This window comes from Bos taurus, chromosome 8 (genome assembly GCF_002263795.3).
Source record: "Bos taurus isolate L1 Dominette 01449 registration number 42190680 breed Hereford chromosome 8, ARS-UCD2.0, whole genome shotgun sequence".
NCBI classification, from domain to species: domain Eukaryota; kingdom Metazoa; phylum Chordata; class Mammalia; order Artiodactyla; family Bovidae; genus Bos; species Bos taurus.
This window is the reverse complement of record NC_037335.1, coordinates 72,610,941-72,625,632: the sequence shown is the minus strand read 5'-3', so window position 1 is coordinate 72,625,632 and position 14,692 is coordinate 72,610,941. Positions and strand designations below refer to the sequence as shown.

Here is a 14,692-nt window from a genome sequence, read left to right as displayed (position 1 = left end):
TTTTTTTCTTGGCCATGCTGAACAGCATGTGGGATCCAAGTTTCCCAACCAGGGATCAAACCCACGCCCCCTGCAGTGGAAGTGTGACTGGCTGTCCCCACTGGACCATCAGGGAAGTCCCAGGACCATCATTTATTAGACTGAAGGGGATGGGAGTCCATGAAGCTAGTGTGACCACAGTCCTCTAGGATTCGAGACTGATAAGTGCGAACACATACAGCTCTAGAGAAGATTCTGATAGTTATACACGAAGGCTAAAAGGAGTTTTCAGAATCATTTTCAGAGGGAGTACGGAGGTCCTCAGCCTCTTTCGTTAGCACCACCTTATACACCACCAGATCGTGCCTCCCGTCCTGCAGAGTGGTGCCATTTATGTTCATCAGCTTCACAAAGGACACGCCAAAGGCTCGCTCCGATTTATCTCTGGCTGAAAAGACAAGAATATATGTCTGAGCGGGACAGAAGAATACCAGGAGTGATGGCTATGACAGCTGATGGCTCTGCAGTCAGGTGTTCGACCGCACACTCATCAACTAGTTCAGTGAGCTCCAATAAGCCACATGGATTATCCATGTCACTGCCTCCCTGAAGGAAATAGTTCCTTAACTGAAATCTTCTGGTGCCCCCCACACATATCCTGCTCTTCCTATATTTATGAATGAATGACAACAGAATCCACTCAAACATCCAATCAGAACAATGAGTATCGACACTGACCCCACCTCCAGGCTAACCCCACATCCTAAGAGCCTCTGGACACCTCTTCTCTCTATTCCTGCTGTTCCCTCCTGAGTCCAGGCCACCCTCATCACTTCCCTGTATTCCCATAAGCTCTTCATAACAGGTCTCTCTGTCTTTAGCCCTTCAACCACCCAACATCTCTCCACTCTTTGGTATGAATTTCCAAAATCAAACCTAATCAGGTCAAATGCCATGCTTCCAAACCATTCCATGGGCTATCTCACTACTGCTGTTTTAAAACAGACTCAGTATGTATGTATGTACACTCTGTATATATGTATTTAGTTATATTTTGTTGCGCTGGGTCTTTGATGCTGTGCACAGGCTTTCTCTAGCTGTGCTGAGCAGGGACCACTCTCTAGTTGTGTATGGGCTTCTCATTGCAGCAGCTTCTCTTATTTGGAGCATGGGCTCTAGAGCACAGGCTGAGTAACTGTGGTGCATGGGCTTAGTTGCTCCTCAGCAAGTAGGATCTTCCCAGACCAGTGATGAAATCCATGACCCCAGCATTGGTAGGCAGATTCCCAGCCACTTGACCACCAGGGAAGTACCTCAGCAAGTATTTTATTTATTATATTTCAAGGTTTGTGGACAGCAAGGAGATCAAACCAGTCAATCCTAAAGGAAATCAATCCTGAATATTCACTGGAAGGACTGATGCCGAAGCTCCAATACTTTGGCCACCTGATGCGAAGGAGCCTGCTCATTGGAAAAGACCCTGATGCTGGGAAAAACTGAGGGCAGGAGGAGAAGGGGCGACAGAGGATGAGATGGTTGGATGGCATCACCAACTCCATGGACACGAGCTTGAGCACACTCCGGGAGACAGTGAAGGACAGGGAAGCGTGGTGTGCTGCAGTCTGTGGGGTTGCAAAGAGTCAGACACAACTTAGTCACTGAACAATAACAAAGTTGTGATGCCATCTAAGGTTTCTGTTCCTCTCTTTTTCCAAGATGCCAATGTGCCAGGAAAAGGGGTTATGTGTTTCTTGTGGCATCTGGGAGGGAGCCTCCTGAGGAAGGAAAGGGCCTCCCTCCTGGTCTTCAGAGTTGGCCTCTGAGCTTACCATGTTCCCTACTCAGATGTCTATGGCTGGGGTGGCTCGTGGCCCCTTCTCCCCACAGGCACATCTCTAAGCTCTGCTAGGTCTTGTGTGTCTCCAGACTGGCTGAGCAGGTATCTGTTATGAAAAGATTATACTATAGTCCATTCATATGTTCTCCTCTCAATGGCCACTTGGGCCGTGTCCAGTTTGGTTGGGGATACCATGACTAAAGCTGTTATAAATAGATAACCAAATCACCACCACCACCTATATACTTGCAATCCCCAATCATTTTGGCACCAGGGACTGGTTTCATGGAAGATAATTTCTCCACAACCAGGGGCAGGAGGAATGGTTTCAGGATGATTCAAATGCATTACATTTATTGTGCACTTTATTATTATTGCATCAGCTTTACCTCAGATCATCAGGCATTAGACTCCAGAAGGTAGGGACTCCTGACCTATACAACACTCTTTAATGGCTCCTCTACAAGATGGTCTGAAAAGAATCTTCACTTTTCATGACCCTGCTCCAGCCTGCCTGGAATCAGACTGCCAAGGTGTCAATCTGGGTTCTTACTAGCCCTGTGACCTTGGGCAAAGTGAAAGTAAAAGTCACTCAGTCATGTCCAACTCTTTGCAACCCCATGGACTTCTCCATGGAATAGCCAGGCCAGAATATTGGAGTAGGTAGCTGTTCCCTTCTCCAGGGGATTTTCTCAACCCAGGGATCGAACCCAGCTGAGCCACCAGGGAAGACCAAGAATACTGGAGTGCGTAGCCTATCCCTTTTCCAGCAGATCTTCCCAGGAATTAAATCAGGTTCACCTGCATTGCAAGGGGACTCTTTACCAGCTGAGCTACCAGGGAAGCCCAACCTTGGGCCTAACATCTCTGTGCCTCACTTTCCTTATGTACAGATGTGGATAAAAGTAGTATGGATCTTATCAGACTACTGTAGATACTAAACAAGACAGTGTATAAATATAAATACCACATGGTATTTGGTACAAACTAAGAGCTTGAGAAATGCTCCTTCAGTATAATGTAGAACTGGACGAAATTGCTAATATTTGATTATTTGCTACTGACCTATGAAACTGGCACTTTAAGATGGCTCAATTTAATATTATAATTGCTCCCACTTCAGCAGCCCTTTCCTTTTCAAACACATTTCTCCACCATCACCCTTCGCTGGGTTAACCTCTGCTATCTTCGAGGCTCAGACAGGATGTAGGAAATCTTAGGAGTTGTAGGAAATCCCCAGGCAGGGTTGGGTGCTAGGCTTACAACTCCACATTTGCTGTTGTAACACGTCACATTGACCTGACCTTCATTGTCTGTTTTCATAGTCATCTTTCTAACTAGATCACAGAGACTTTTCAGAGCAGCGTCTGAATCCTGTCTGCTATTATCTATTGAGGGCCTGGCCTGCAGTCTGGTAGGCAGACGGCAGTCAAAAATTTCAGTTTGGAAGGAAGGACTGGACTTTCATGCAGTGCTGAATAAGAACAACACTTCCAGACACCTGTGATCAATCGGAAAATAAACAATATTCTCCTTTGTTCGTACTTTAGAAACGTCAACTCATGAACTATGATCTAAAATTTGAAATAGTTCTTTCATTAGAAAAAAATTGGGGAAACTAGAGATTAAAAACTTTTCTGGCTTCAGGATTTCTCAGCAATATGACAACATACACTGTGAATGCCTAAGAGGAAAATATAATACACAAGCATTTCCTATCTCTATCCAATTGTGAAACTCATTGTGTCAGAGAACATCTATTAGCATCTTAGAGAACCTTAGTACTCACAGAACACATTTTGGGGAAATTCTGATACAGAATGAACAACACAAATCCTGGAAACCTAGAAAAATTCATTAAAAAATATTTCCTTAGCACCAGTGAATCCTCAAAGATGCCAAATATCTTGTTCTACAGACACACAAAAGTGCTGTCAAGCAGGAGGTTTTTTTGATGAAAGATATTGTTTTGATGAAAGTATGTCACAGACCTCCTAATACTTACATTCCTGAGACGACCGGTGTCGGAAGGTAAACCTTATATGGCAGCGAGTAACTTCTTCTATAGCAATGGACACCTGTATAATAATTCAGAATTACGAGTTTATATTAATTCAGTCCTTGGCATGCAAAGCTCATTTTATAAAATGAGGCCCATTTTAGTATCTGGTCATAAGGAGTCATTGTGATAGAGTGAGATTTCGTGGAGGACTTCATTCAAGAGAGCTTTAGCTATTTCTCAAAACCAAGTAAAGCTCAAGAGATCATCTTTGCTATTTATCATAGATTCTGAAAGCGGAGATACTACAAATTTCTAGTGTCTTCTCAAGTATGAAGCAGGAGATGCTTCAGAGTGAAAACATCAGTACCTGTACCTTTCAGACTACAAGCTGTACGTGAATACAATAACATTTAGGGACTATAACAGAAGGAAAGGGCTTTCCTGGTGGCTCAGTGGTAAAGAATCTGCCTGCCAAGGCAGAAGACCCACGATCGATTCCGGGGTCGGGAAGGTTCCCATGAGAGGGAAATGGCAACCCATTCCAGTATTCTTGCCTGGAGAAACCCATGGACAGAGGACCCTGGCAGGCTACAGTCCATGAGGTCACAAAGAGTCAGACATGACTGAGCACATACACACACTAGAACAAAAAGATAAAATACTGGAGAAAAGGAAGCTTTTTCTTTTTGCTGCTTGTATGTAGAGAAGAGACAGGGAAAACAGAGGCATGGGGCAATGTAGAGAGCAGAGAATTTGTGGCAAGAGTTTAATTATGGTGTGGTTATATAATGGACTGTTGTGCAAATATCTATCAAATCTCAACATGAATCAGCCATAGGTATACATATATCCCCTCCCTTTTGAACCTCCCTCCCAGCTCCCTCCCCATCCCACCCCTCTAGGTTGATACAGGGCCCCTGTTTGAGTTTCCTGAGGCACACCGCAAATTCCCATTGGCCCTCTATTTTACATATGATAATGTAAGCTTCCATGTTACTCTTTCCATACATCTCATTCCGTCCTCCCCTCTCCCCATGTCCGTAAGTCTATTCTCTATGTCTGTTTCCCCACTGCTGCCCTGTAAGTAAGTTCTTCAGTACCATTCTTCTAGATTCCATATATATGTGTTAGAATACGATATTTATCTTTCTCTCTCTGACTCACTTCACTCTGTATAATAGGTTCTAGGTTCATCCACCTCATCAGAACTGACTCAAACGCGTTCCTTTTTATGGCTATTATTCTATTGTACCTATGTACCACAATTTCTTTTTTTTTTTTAATTTTATTTTTAAACTTTACATAATTGTATTAGTTTTGCCAAATATCAAAATGAATCCACCACAGGTATACATGTGTTCCCCATCCTGAACCCTCCTCCCTCCTCCCTCCCCATACCATCCCTCTGGGTCGTCCCAGTGCACTAGCCCCAAGCATCCATATCGTGCATCGAACCTGGACTGGCAACTCGTTTCTTACATGATATTTTACATGTTTCAATGTCATTCTCCCAAATCTTCCCACCCTCTCCCTCTCCCACAGAGTCCATAAGACTGTTCTATACATCAGTGTCTCTTTTGCTGTCTCGTACACCGGGTTATTGTTACCATCTTTCTAAATTCCATATATATGCGTTAGTATACTGTATTGATGTTTTTTATCCATTCATCTCTTGACAGACATCTAGGTTGCTTCCATATTCTAGCTATTGTAAATAGTGCTGCAATGAACAAGGGATACACGTGTCTTTTTCAATTTTGGTTTCCTCAGGGTATATGCCTAGGAGTGGGATTGCTGGGTCGTATGGTGGTTTTATTCCTAGTTTAAACTTGCATGCACAGCATGATTCAAGACATATTAAGTATGTAAAATTGTGGAGGATGGTTCAGTTCAGTTGCTCAGTTGTGTCCGACTCTTTGCGACCCCATGGACTGCAGCACGCCAGCCTTCCCCGTCCATCACCAACTCCCGGAGTTTACTCAAGCTCATGTCCATGGAGTTGGTAATGCCACCAAACCATTCCATCCTCTGTCGTCCCCTTCTTCTCCCGCCTTCAATCATTCCCAGCATCAGGGTCTTTTCAAATGAGTCAGTTCTTCGCATCAGGTGGCCAAAGTATTGGAGTTTCAGCTTTAGCATCAGTTCTTCCAATGAATATTCAGGACTGATTTCCTTTAGGATTGACTGGCTGGATCTCCTTGCAGTCCAAGGGACCCTCGAGTCTTCTCCAACACCACAATTCAAAAGCATCAATTCTTCGACACTCAGCTTTCTTTATATTCCAACTCTCACATTCATACATGACTACTGGAAAAACCATAGTTTTGACTAGACGGACCTTTGTTGGCAAAGTAATGTCTCTGCTTTTGAATATACTATCTTGGTTGGTGATAACTTTTCTTCCAAGGAGCAAGCGTCTTTTAATTTCATGGCTGCAGTCACCATCTGCAGTGATTTTGGAGCCCCCCAAAAAAGTCTTGCCACTGTTTCCCCATCTATTTCCCATGAAGCAATGGCACCAGATGCCATGATATTAGTTTTCTGAAAGTTTAGTTTTAAACCAATTTTTTCACTCTCATCTTTCACATTCATCAAGAGGCTCTTTAGTTTTTCTTTGCTTTCTGCCATAAGGATGATGTCATCTGCATATCTCAGGTTATTGGTATTTCTCCCAGCAATCTTGATTCCAGCTTATGCTTCATCCACTCCAGCATTTCTCATGATGTACTCTGTACATAAGTTAAATAAGCAGGGTGACAATATATAGCCTTGACGTACTCCTTTTCCTGTTTGGAACCAGTCTGTAGTTCCATGTCCAGTTCTAACTGTTGCTTCCTGACCTGCATACAGATTTCTCAAGAGGCAGATCAGGTGATCTGGTATTCCCATCTTGTTAAAAATTTTCCACAGTTTGCTATGATCCACACAGTCAAAGACTGTGGCGTAGTCAGTAAAGCAGAAGTAAATGTTTTTCTGTAACTCTCTTGCTTTTTTGATGATCCAGCAGATGTTGGCAATTTGATCTCTGGCTCCTCTGCCTTTTCTAAATCCAGCTTGAACATCTGGAAGTTCACAGTTCACTGCCTGGCTTGGAGAATTTTGAGCATTACTTTGCTGGCATGTGAGATGAGTGCAATTGTGCAGTAGTTTGAACATCGTTTGGCATTGCCTTTCTTTGGGATTGGAATGAAAACTGATCTTTTCCAGTCCCATGGCCACTGCTGAGTTTTCCAAATTTGCTGGTATGTTGAGTGCAGCACTTCGACAGCATCATCTTTTAGCATTTGAAATAGCTCAACTGGAATTCCATCACTTCCACTAGCTTTGTTCACAGTGATGCTTCCTAAGGCCCACTTGACTTTGCATTCCAGGATGTCTGGCTCTAGGTGAGTGATCACATCATCGTGGTTCTTCTGTGTATTCTTGCCACCTCTTCTTAATATCTTCTGTTTCTGTTAGGTCCATACCATTTCTGTCCTTTATTGTGCCCATCTTTGTGCATTTATTATGCCTCCAACCATTGTGGAGGATGGTTACTTCTGAATTAAGATACAAGGGCAATTTATTTTTTAGTTATTTAGAGTTTTTAAGACTCTGACAATCAGAAAGTCAACGTGGATAAGCAACAAAGTTACATTGTACAGCACAAGGACCTATATTCAGTATCCTGATCTCAGTCATAATGGCAAAGAATATTCAACAGAATATATATATGAGCTTCTCGGGTGGCTCAGTGGTAAAGGATCCCCCTGCTAATGCAGGAGATGTGGTTCTATCGGGTCGGAAGGATACCCTGGAGACAGAAATGGCAACTCACTCCAGTATTGTTGCCTGGGAAATTCCATGGACAGAGAAGCCTGGCAGGCTACAGTCCATGGGGTGACAAAGAGTTAGATAGGACTTAGTGACTAAACAAAAACTAGAAATACATATAGATAATGGAATTGCTTTGCTGTACAGCCAAAATTAACACAGCACTGCAAATAAATTATACTTCAATTATAAAATAATAAAAAAAGAAAGAGCTAGTGGAGCCTAGGTTTCAGAAAAAGTGGGCTCTAGTGTAGACTCTGACAGAGAGCAGCTAGAGGAACATGGCTGCTTCACTTCTCTGAGTTCAGTTACCTCTTTAGAAAAAGGGCTACTGTTGGGACTTCCCTCGTGGTCCAGTGGCTAAGACTCTGCCTTCCAATGCAGGTGGTACCCAAGTTGGATCCCTGGTGGGAGAACTAAGATCCCCCACGCTGCTCAGTGTGGTGAACGATTAACAAAGAGAGAAAGAAAAAGGGGAACTGTAACTCAGACCATTTCAGTTGCAGAGCTATGGCAAGGCTCACATGAGCTGACTGATCTCAAGAGCGCTTAGGAATCTGAAAACCACGTAATTAAATTGAAAAGAGGCCCAGCAAACTTGGTTAGAGGCCAAGGAGGAGAGAAATGTTAGGAAACTGCTCATGAAAGTGTGAAAATTTCCATTTGGTGCTGGACCATCTTGGCAGCCTCTTACATCATTACAACCACAAGTTTTTCTCCAAATTTCAACACGTTGACAAACTAGAACGTTATTTAAGATTTCTGAAGTTTCTGAAAGAGAAATGCTCTTCTAAAGAATTACGATGATCAGTTCATTTCTTATGGCACACCACAGGCAACCTGTGTAAAACTTCAGGATAAAGGAGGAATCACTGGTGGGTAAAAGGGTCATTTGTGGAGATGTGTTTGGACCTACAGTCTGTCAAACAGTGAAGTAAGTCAGAAACAGAAAAACAAATATAGTATATTAATGCATATATGTGGAATCTAGAAAAATGATACAGATGAACCTACTTCAGGGCAAGAATAGACACACAGACGTAGGGAACAGATGTGTGGACAAAGGGGGTGGGATGAATCAGGAGATTGAGATTGACATATATACACTACCACGTGTAAAACAGAGAGCTAGTGGGAAGCTGCTGTATGGCATAAGGAGCTCAGCTCAATGCTCTGTGATGACCTAGAGGGGTGGGATAGGGGAGTGGGGTGGGAAGAAGGGTCAAGGGCGGGGGTATATGTATACATATAGCTGACTCACTTCACTGTGCAGCAGAAACTAACACAACATTGTAAAGCAACTATATCCTAATTTTAAAAAAGAAAGGAATCTAAAAGAGGTTTCATGTATGACAGAAGTTACTGATAGCACATTCTCACCTTGACGGTCTCATACCAACAGGGCTGCTTGACTTGATAATACACCACTGATTTGTACTCAGAAATGCCTTCATATCCAGCACCAGGATGAATCGCTTTCTTTGGATGGAAAGAAAAAATTAGGAGGTGATAATATTATCTAGACAGTCAGGGTACTCCACATGGCTAGCGCATGTCTTACATTGGCATCCATAAGCTGATTACCTCTGGGGTGAAGAATGAGATGACTTTCTAAGAAGATGTGCTACATGTATACAATGGAAGACTACTCATCCATAAAAAGGAATGAAATAATGCCATTTGCATCAACATGGATGAACCAGAGATTGTCATACTAAGTGGTGAAGTGAGTCAGACAGAGAAAGACAAATATGAAATCACTCATGTGGAATCTAAAGTATGACAGACATGAACTTATTTACAAAATGCAAACAGACTCATGGACATAGAAAACAAACTCCTGGTTTCCAAAGGGGAAGGTTGAGGAGTGGGAATAATTAGGAACTTGAGATGAAAAGATACGCACTATTCTATATAAAATAGGTAACAAGGACCTACTGTACAGCACAGGGAACTATATGGAATATGTTGTAAAAACCTACATGTTAAAAGAATCTAAAAAAAATATACATAGATGATCGATAGATAATGCTGTACAGATAGACACTTGGCTGTATACCTGAAACAAACACAACACTGTAAAGCAACCATATGTCAATAAAAGAAATTAATTTAAAATGACTGAGTTTTGGGCTTCCCCAGTGGCTCATTGGTAAAGAATCTGCCTGCCAATGCAGGAGACACAGGTTTGATCCCTGATCTGGGAGGATCCCAAAGCAACTAAGCCCAGGCACCGCAACTCTTAAGTCTGTGCTCTAGAGTCTGCAAGCCGCAGTTACTAAGCCCATGTGCTACAACTACTAAAGCCCGCATGCCCTAGAGCCTGTGCTCCGCAACGTGAGAAGTCACTGCAATGAGAAGCCTGCACACCCCAACTAGAGAGTAGCCCCCAAACACCACAAACTAGAGAAAAGCCCAGCAAAGCCAAAAATAAATTAATTAAATTATATATTAAAAAAAAAAAAGAGTGAGTGAGTTTCTAGCACTTTGAGGGTCCAAGTATCTTGATGCGTAGTTGCTAAGGCAGCCAGTACCAGCTTAACATTCCTCTTTGCTGGAACTTTTATTCTCTCTTCCATTCCAACCATATACTGTCCTTCCTTCCTTTCTTCTTTCCTCTTTCAGCGAATGGAGGTCTAATGAGGGTGACCCAGAGCTAAGCACACTGCACACGTAAAGCCGTGTGAGGTCCTGTCTACACTCTTGTTTTAAGGACTTGGTACGTAGGTGTGGTGTGTCCACTAGAACTTAGGGTTGTGGCTCTTCCTAGAAAGGAACCACTTAGAGCAGTAGAGTCAGGCCTCCGTGGGGGTACTTCCAAGCTAGTTAGCAAAGCCACGATGTGTACTTGAACTCTTGGGGCGAAAGGGCTCTTCTAACAGCACAAAGAAATCACTCCCAATTGTGGCCCACGGCATTCTGCTTCTCCCTCTATGCAGAGGACAACTTGTCTTTAAACAACTGATTCCTTCGAAGACAAGCACATCCCCAGGAAGTGGTGGATGGTGTACTCTGCTGTGCTCTCACCACGATGCACTCAGTGAATGGAGTGGACTCCCCAGCAGGTAACTATGGCTCACACAAGAGGAGCCAGAGGTCACTCGGGCAGTAAAAGCCTGCCGTGACCACCCCTTGCCTATCCTCCTCCATGACGTCAGAATCAAGACTTAACTTCTGTTGGAGGAACAATGGACCGGAAGTCAGGACACCTGTGTCTGTTTCCTGCATCACCTCTGGGTCCTGTGCTTCCCTGAGAGAACACCTTATCCTCTCTGGGCTGCAGTTTGATGATCTCTAAAACTAAAAAGCATGGTAGTTGACCTCGAACCAAGAGCCCTTCCAGTGTAACAGCTCTAAGCAGTGCACCTCCACTGGTTCAGCTCACCCAGGTGGAGGACCTGTACCCTCCAGATCGAAAGGAGGACCTTATCAGATTGAAAGTGTCTAAATTACTTGAAAATGATTAAGAATCTCTACATCAGGGGCTTCCCTGGTAGCTCGGTGGTAAAGAATCCGCCTGCCAACGTAGGAGACGTGCATTTGATCCCTGATCTGGGAAGATCCCATATGCCTTGGCACAAACTAAGCCCATGCACCACAACTATTAGGCCCAGGAGCTGCAACTGCTGAGTCCATGTGCCTCAACTGCTCTACCCAAGAGCCTGTGCTCTGCAAAGGGAAGCCACTGCAATGAGAAGCCTGCACACTGCAAGAAAGGGTAGCCCCACTCACTGCAACTAGAGAAAGCCTGTGTGCAGCAATGAAGACCCAGTGCAGCCGAAAATAAATCAATAAAAAGGAGAGAGAGGGAATCGCTACATTAGAAATGTACACCTGAAATCCTGGTGGCTTGAGGTCTTTCTCAGCACAGGAGAAATAATAAAATTAAGAATCTATGTGAATTTATTAATAAAACTGGTAACTGCTATTCACAAATTTAATGGGCTTCCTACGTTTTTCTTGTGAAACACCAAATCCACTCTACAGTGAAGAACAATTAACGTCAGGCCTGAAGTCCTGTAAAGGAGTGTGTGATGGCAGTGGGACTGCCGGGAACATACTAACCTCCAGGAGCCTGCCCTCCTCGTCATGTACAGACATGGTCACCTCCACGTTCTTTGGTGTCTTCTTTTTCCCCTTGTCAAACTCCCCATGGATCAGGGTGACATAAATATCATTCCGAACATCTCCTGCAATACAACAATCCATCCTGTGAGTGGTGCTACCTGGAGTCATTTTTAAATTTCAGAGTGCAATAAGATGTAAATTATATGTAAAATATAAAATGCTCTGACTTTGTAATAAATTATTTACATAGAAGTTTTTACACGTATTGTTCCCAATAGCTTACCTCATTTTACCTCTCCATACATAGCACAGTGTCTCTGAAGTACAGTTTAGTGCTATTTGTTGTACACGTGAAACTTATATAATATAGTACATCAACTATACCACAAAAAAACATGTGAGCAATGATTTATCCATAAGGATATTCATTGTGGTATTGTTTGTTAATGTGAAAACTTTGACACATCTTCAGTTTCCAACCATAGAAACGGTTGAGTAAATTAAGGTACAGTGAAATGAAATAATATTCATTTACTCCTTTAAAAAACAGACTGAACACAGACTCTGTTATGAAGCATTGTGCTAGGTGTTTGGGAGACAACGGTCAGCCATACACCCACAGCCTTGCTCTCAAGCAGCTTATAGTCTGGTGGGTGAGAGAAGCATTCTCAGACCATCATCTGATGAGATACATCATTATAAAGTCAGGATCAATGGAGGGTGTGGGAATTTACCCTTTGGGCTGATACTGGAGGAATGAGAGTAGGAGGGAGAGTACATAGCATGTGCAAAGGCCCAGAGGTAGCAGACATATCAATGATGCTTTCAAGTGAAGGAAATCTGGTATGAGATGAGGTTATGGAGACAGACATAAGCCTGCCTGAGGCCAACAGAAGAATTTGTATCTTCATCCTAAATATAAACAGAAGTCACTAACATGTTTTCAGAAAGGAAGGAGTGTGATGATATCAGAAAGGCATTTATAACAGACCATTCGTGCTACCGTGTGGAGAACGAGATAGAAAGAACAGAACAGGGAAACCAGTTAGGAAGACATGGCAGTTGTCCAGGGAACTGAAGTCAGTAGCTACAATTTAGGGAGCTGCAGCTGGATAAAGAAGGGGGTGGAGTTGAGAGGCTTTCAAAGGGAAAACTGGTGGATCTTCTCCCTCAATCCTGTGTGAGGTGAAGGAAAGGAGGTGTCAAGGGTGATTTCCAGGTTTCTTGTCTATGCAAGTGGATGGATGAGGGGCTGTTCTCTGAGATAAAAACACAATAAAAGAGTCAGGCCCAGATGCTTAGGATGGCAAGTTCCAGGTGCAGATTTTGAGTTAAGAAATTAACAAAGAGAAAGAATCATCCAATTGAGGGTGGGAAGAGAAGGTCCTCTTCCCACCTCTGATTAAAGGAAGTGTCTTAGAACTAGAGATTCGGATTTATAGGCAACTACCACAGAGAAGCAAAATGAATGGATGAGGACTCCCCTGGTAGTGCAGAGCTCCCGATGCACATGATCCGGTTCAATCACTGGTCCCACATGCCACAACTGAGTCCACATGCTGCCGCTAAGACCCAGCACAGCTAAGTAAAGAAATACGAAAACAGAGTGGATGAGATCACCTAGGGAGAGGACAGTGTGCAGAAGGAAAGAAAGGGGACCTGTTAAAGACTGAACCGTGTCCCCCTCCCTCAAATTCACATGTTAAAGAGGTGACTAATGTAAAAGGCGGTCATATGGTGAGCCCTAATCCAATATAACTGACACCTTTATAAGACTAGGACACAGATAACACACAGACCAAGGGGTGACAGTATGAGGATACAGTAAGGAGGCGGCAACCAGTAAACAAGAGAGGATTCCGAAGAAACAAGCCTACAGGTATTTTGATTTTTGACTTCCAGCCTCCAGAACTATAAGAAACTATACTTTCATTTTTTATATTTTATTGTTTGGCTACACCGCATGGCATATGGGATCTTAGTTTCCTAAGCAGGGATCAAATCCTCACCTGCTGTATTGTATTTACCACTGGACCTCCAAGGAAGTCCCATATACTGCCATTGTTCAAGCCACACAGCCTGTGGTTCTTTGTCATGCAGCGCAAGCAAACCAAGAGAGGGCATAAGGACCAAATACTGAGGAACTTAAAGGTGAGGTCGAAGATAATAAGTTGGCAAAGGAACCCTGGGAGAGATGCCAGGGGCAGGAAACAAAGAGAAGAGTGTGGCATCACCAACAATGTGTGGTAACGTTCCAAAAGAGGGAGTGAGCAACTGTGTCATATGCCAGCCAGAGACTATCACCAGGCTAAGAATACCCACTGGACTTAGAGACACTGTAATCTTTAGTGAGTAGTGACAGCCATTCTGGACAGAGAGAGACTGACAGGTGAGGAAACAGAGAACATATAATTGCTTCCACGAATTTAGCTATGAGGGAAAGTGCAGTAGAGGGAAGAATTAAAGAAGACTCTGGAGCCTGTTCAAATGGTGACAAAAAGGACACCAGTGAGGGATGTTGGCCCAGATCTATGTTTCTCAAACCCGGCCAATTACCAGAATCCCCAGGAGAATCCGATAAAGGTCCATACAATCAAAACTATGATGTTTCCAGTAGTCATGTATGGATATAAGAGGTGAGCCATAAAGTAGGCTGAGTGCTGAAGAACTGATGCTTTCAAATTGTGGTGCTGGAGAAGACTGTTGAGAGTCCTTTAGACAGCAAGGAGATCAGACCAGTCAATCCTAAAGGAAATCAACCTTGAATATTCATTGGAAGGACTGATGCTGAAGCTCCAATACTTTGGCCACCTGATGCAAAGAGACAACTCATTGGAAAAGACCCTGATGCTGAGTCAGACTGAGGGCAGAGAAGGGGGCGACAGAGGATGAGATGGCATCACTGACTCAATGGACATGAGTCTAAGCAAACTCCAGGAGATAGTGAAGGACAGAGAAGTCTGATGTGCTGCAATCCATGGGATGGCAAAGAC

At 43.3% G+C, this 14,692-nt stretch overlaps 1 protein-coding gene across 4 annotated transcripts in view; it reads right to left on the bottom strand.

Annotated features, from left to right (window-relative positions):
* Positions 1 to 14,692, bottom strand: part of DOCK5 (dedicator of cytokinesis 5) — a 280,649-nt gene that overhangs the window by 98,604 nt on the left and 167,353 nt on the right. For all 4 annotated transcript variants that reach the window (XM_005210292.5, XM_010808067.4, XM_059889493.1 and 1 more), the window contains 4 exons: positions 11,697 to 11,821; positions 9,012 to 9,110; positions 3,822 to 3,894; positions 324 to 427 (listed from right to left, as the gene is read on the bottom strand). In XM_005210292.5, the coding sequence (XP_005210349.1) occupies positions 324 to 427; positions 3,822 to 3,894; positions 9,012 to 9,110; positions 11,697 to 11,821 (401 nt within the window). The remainder of the gene's footprint in view (positions 1 to 323; positions 428 to 3,821; positions 3,895 to 9,011; positions 9,111 to 11,696; positions 11,822 to 14,692) is intronic.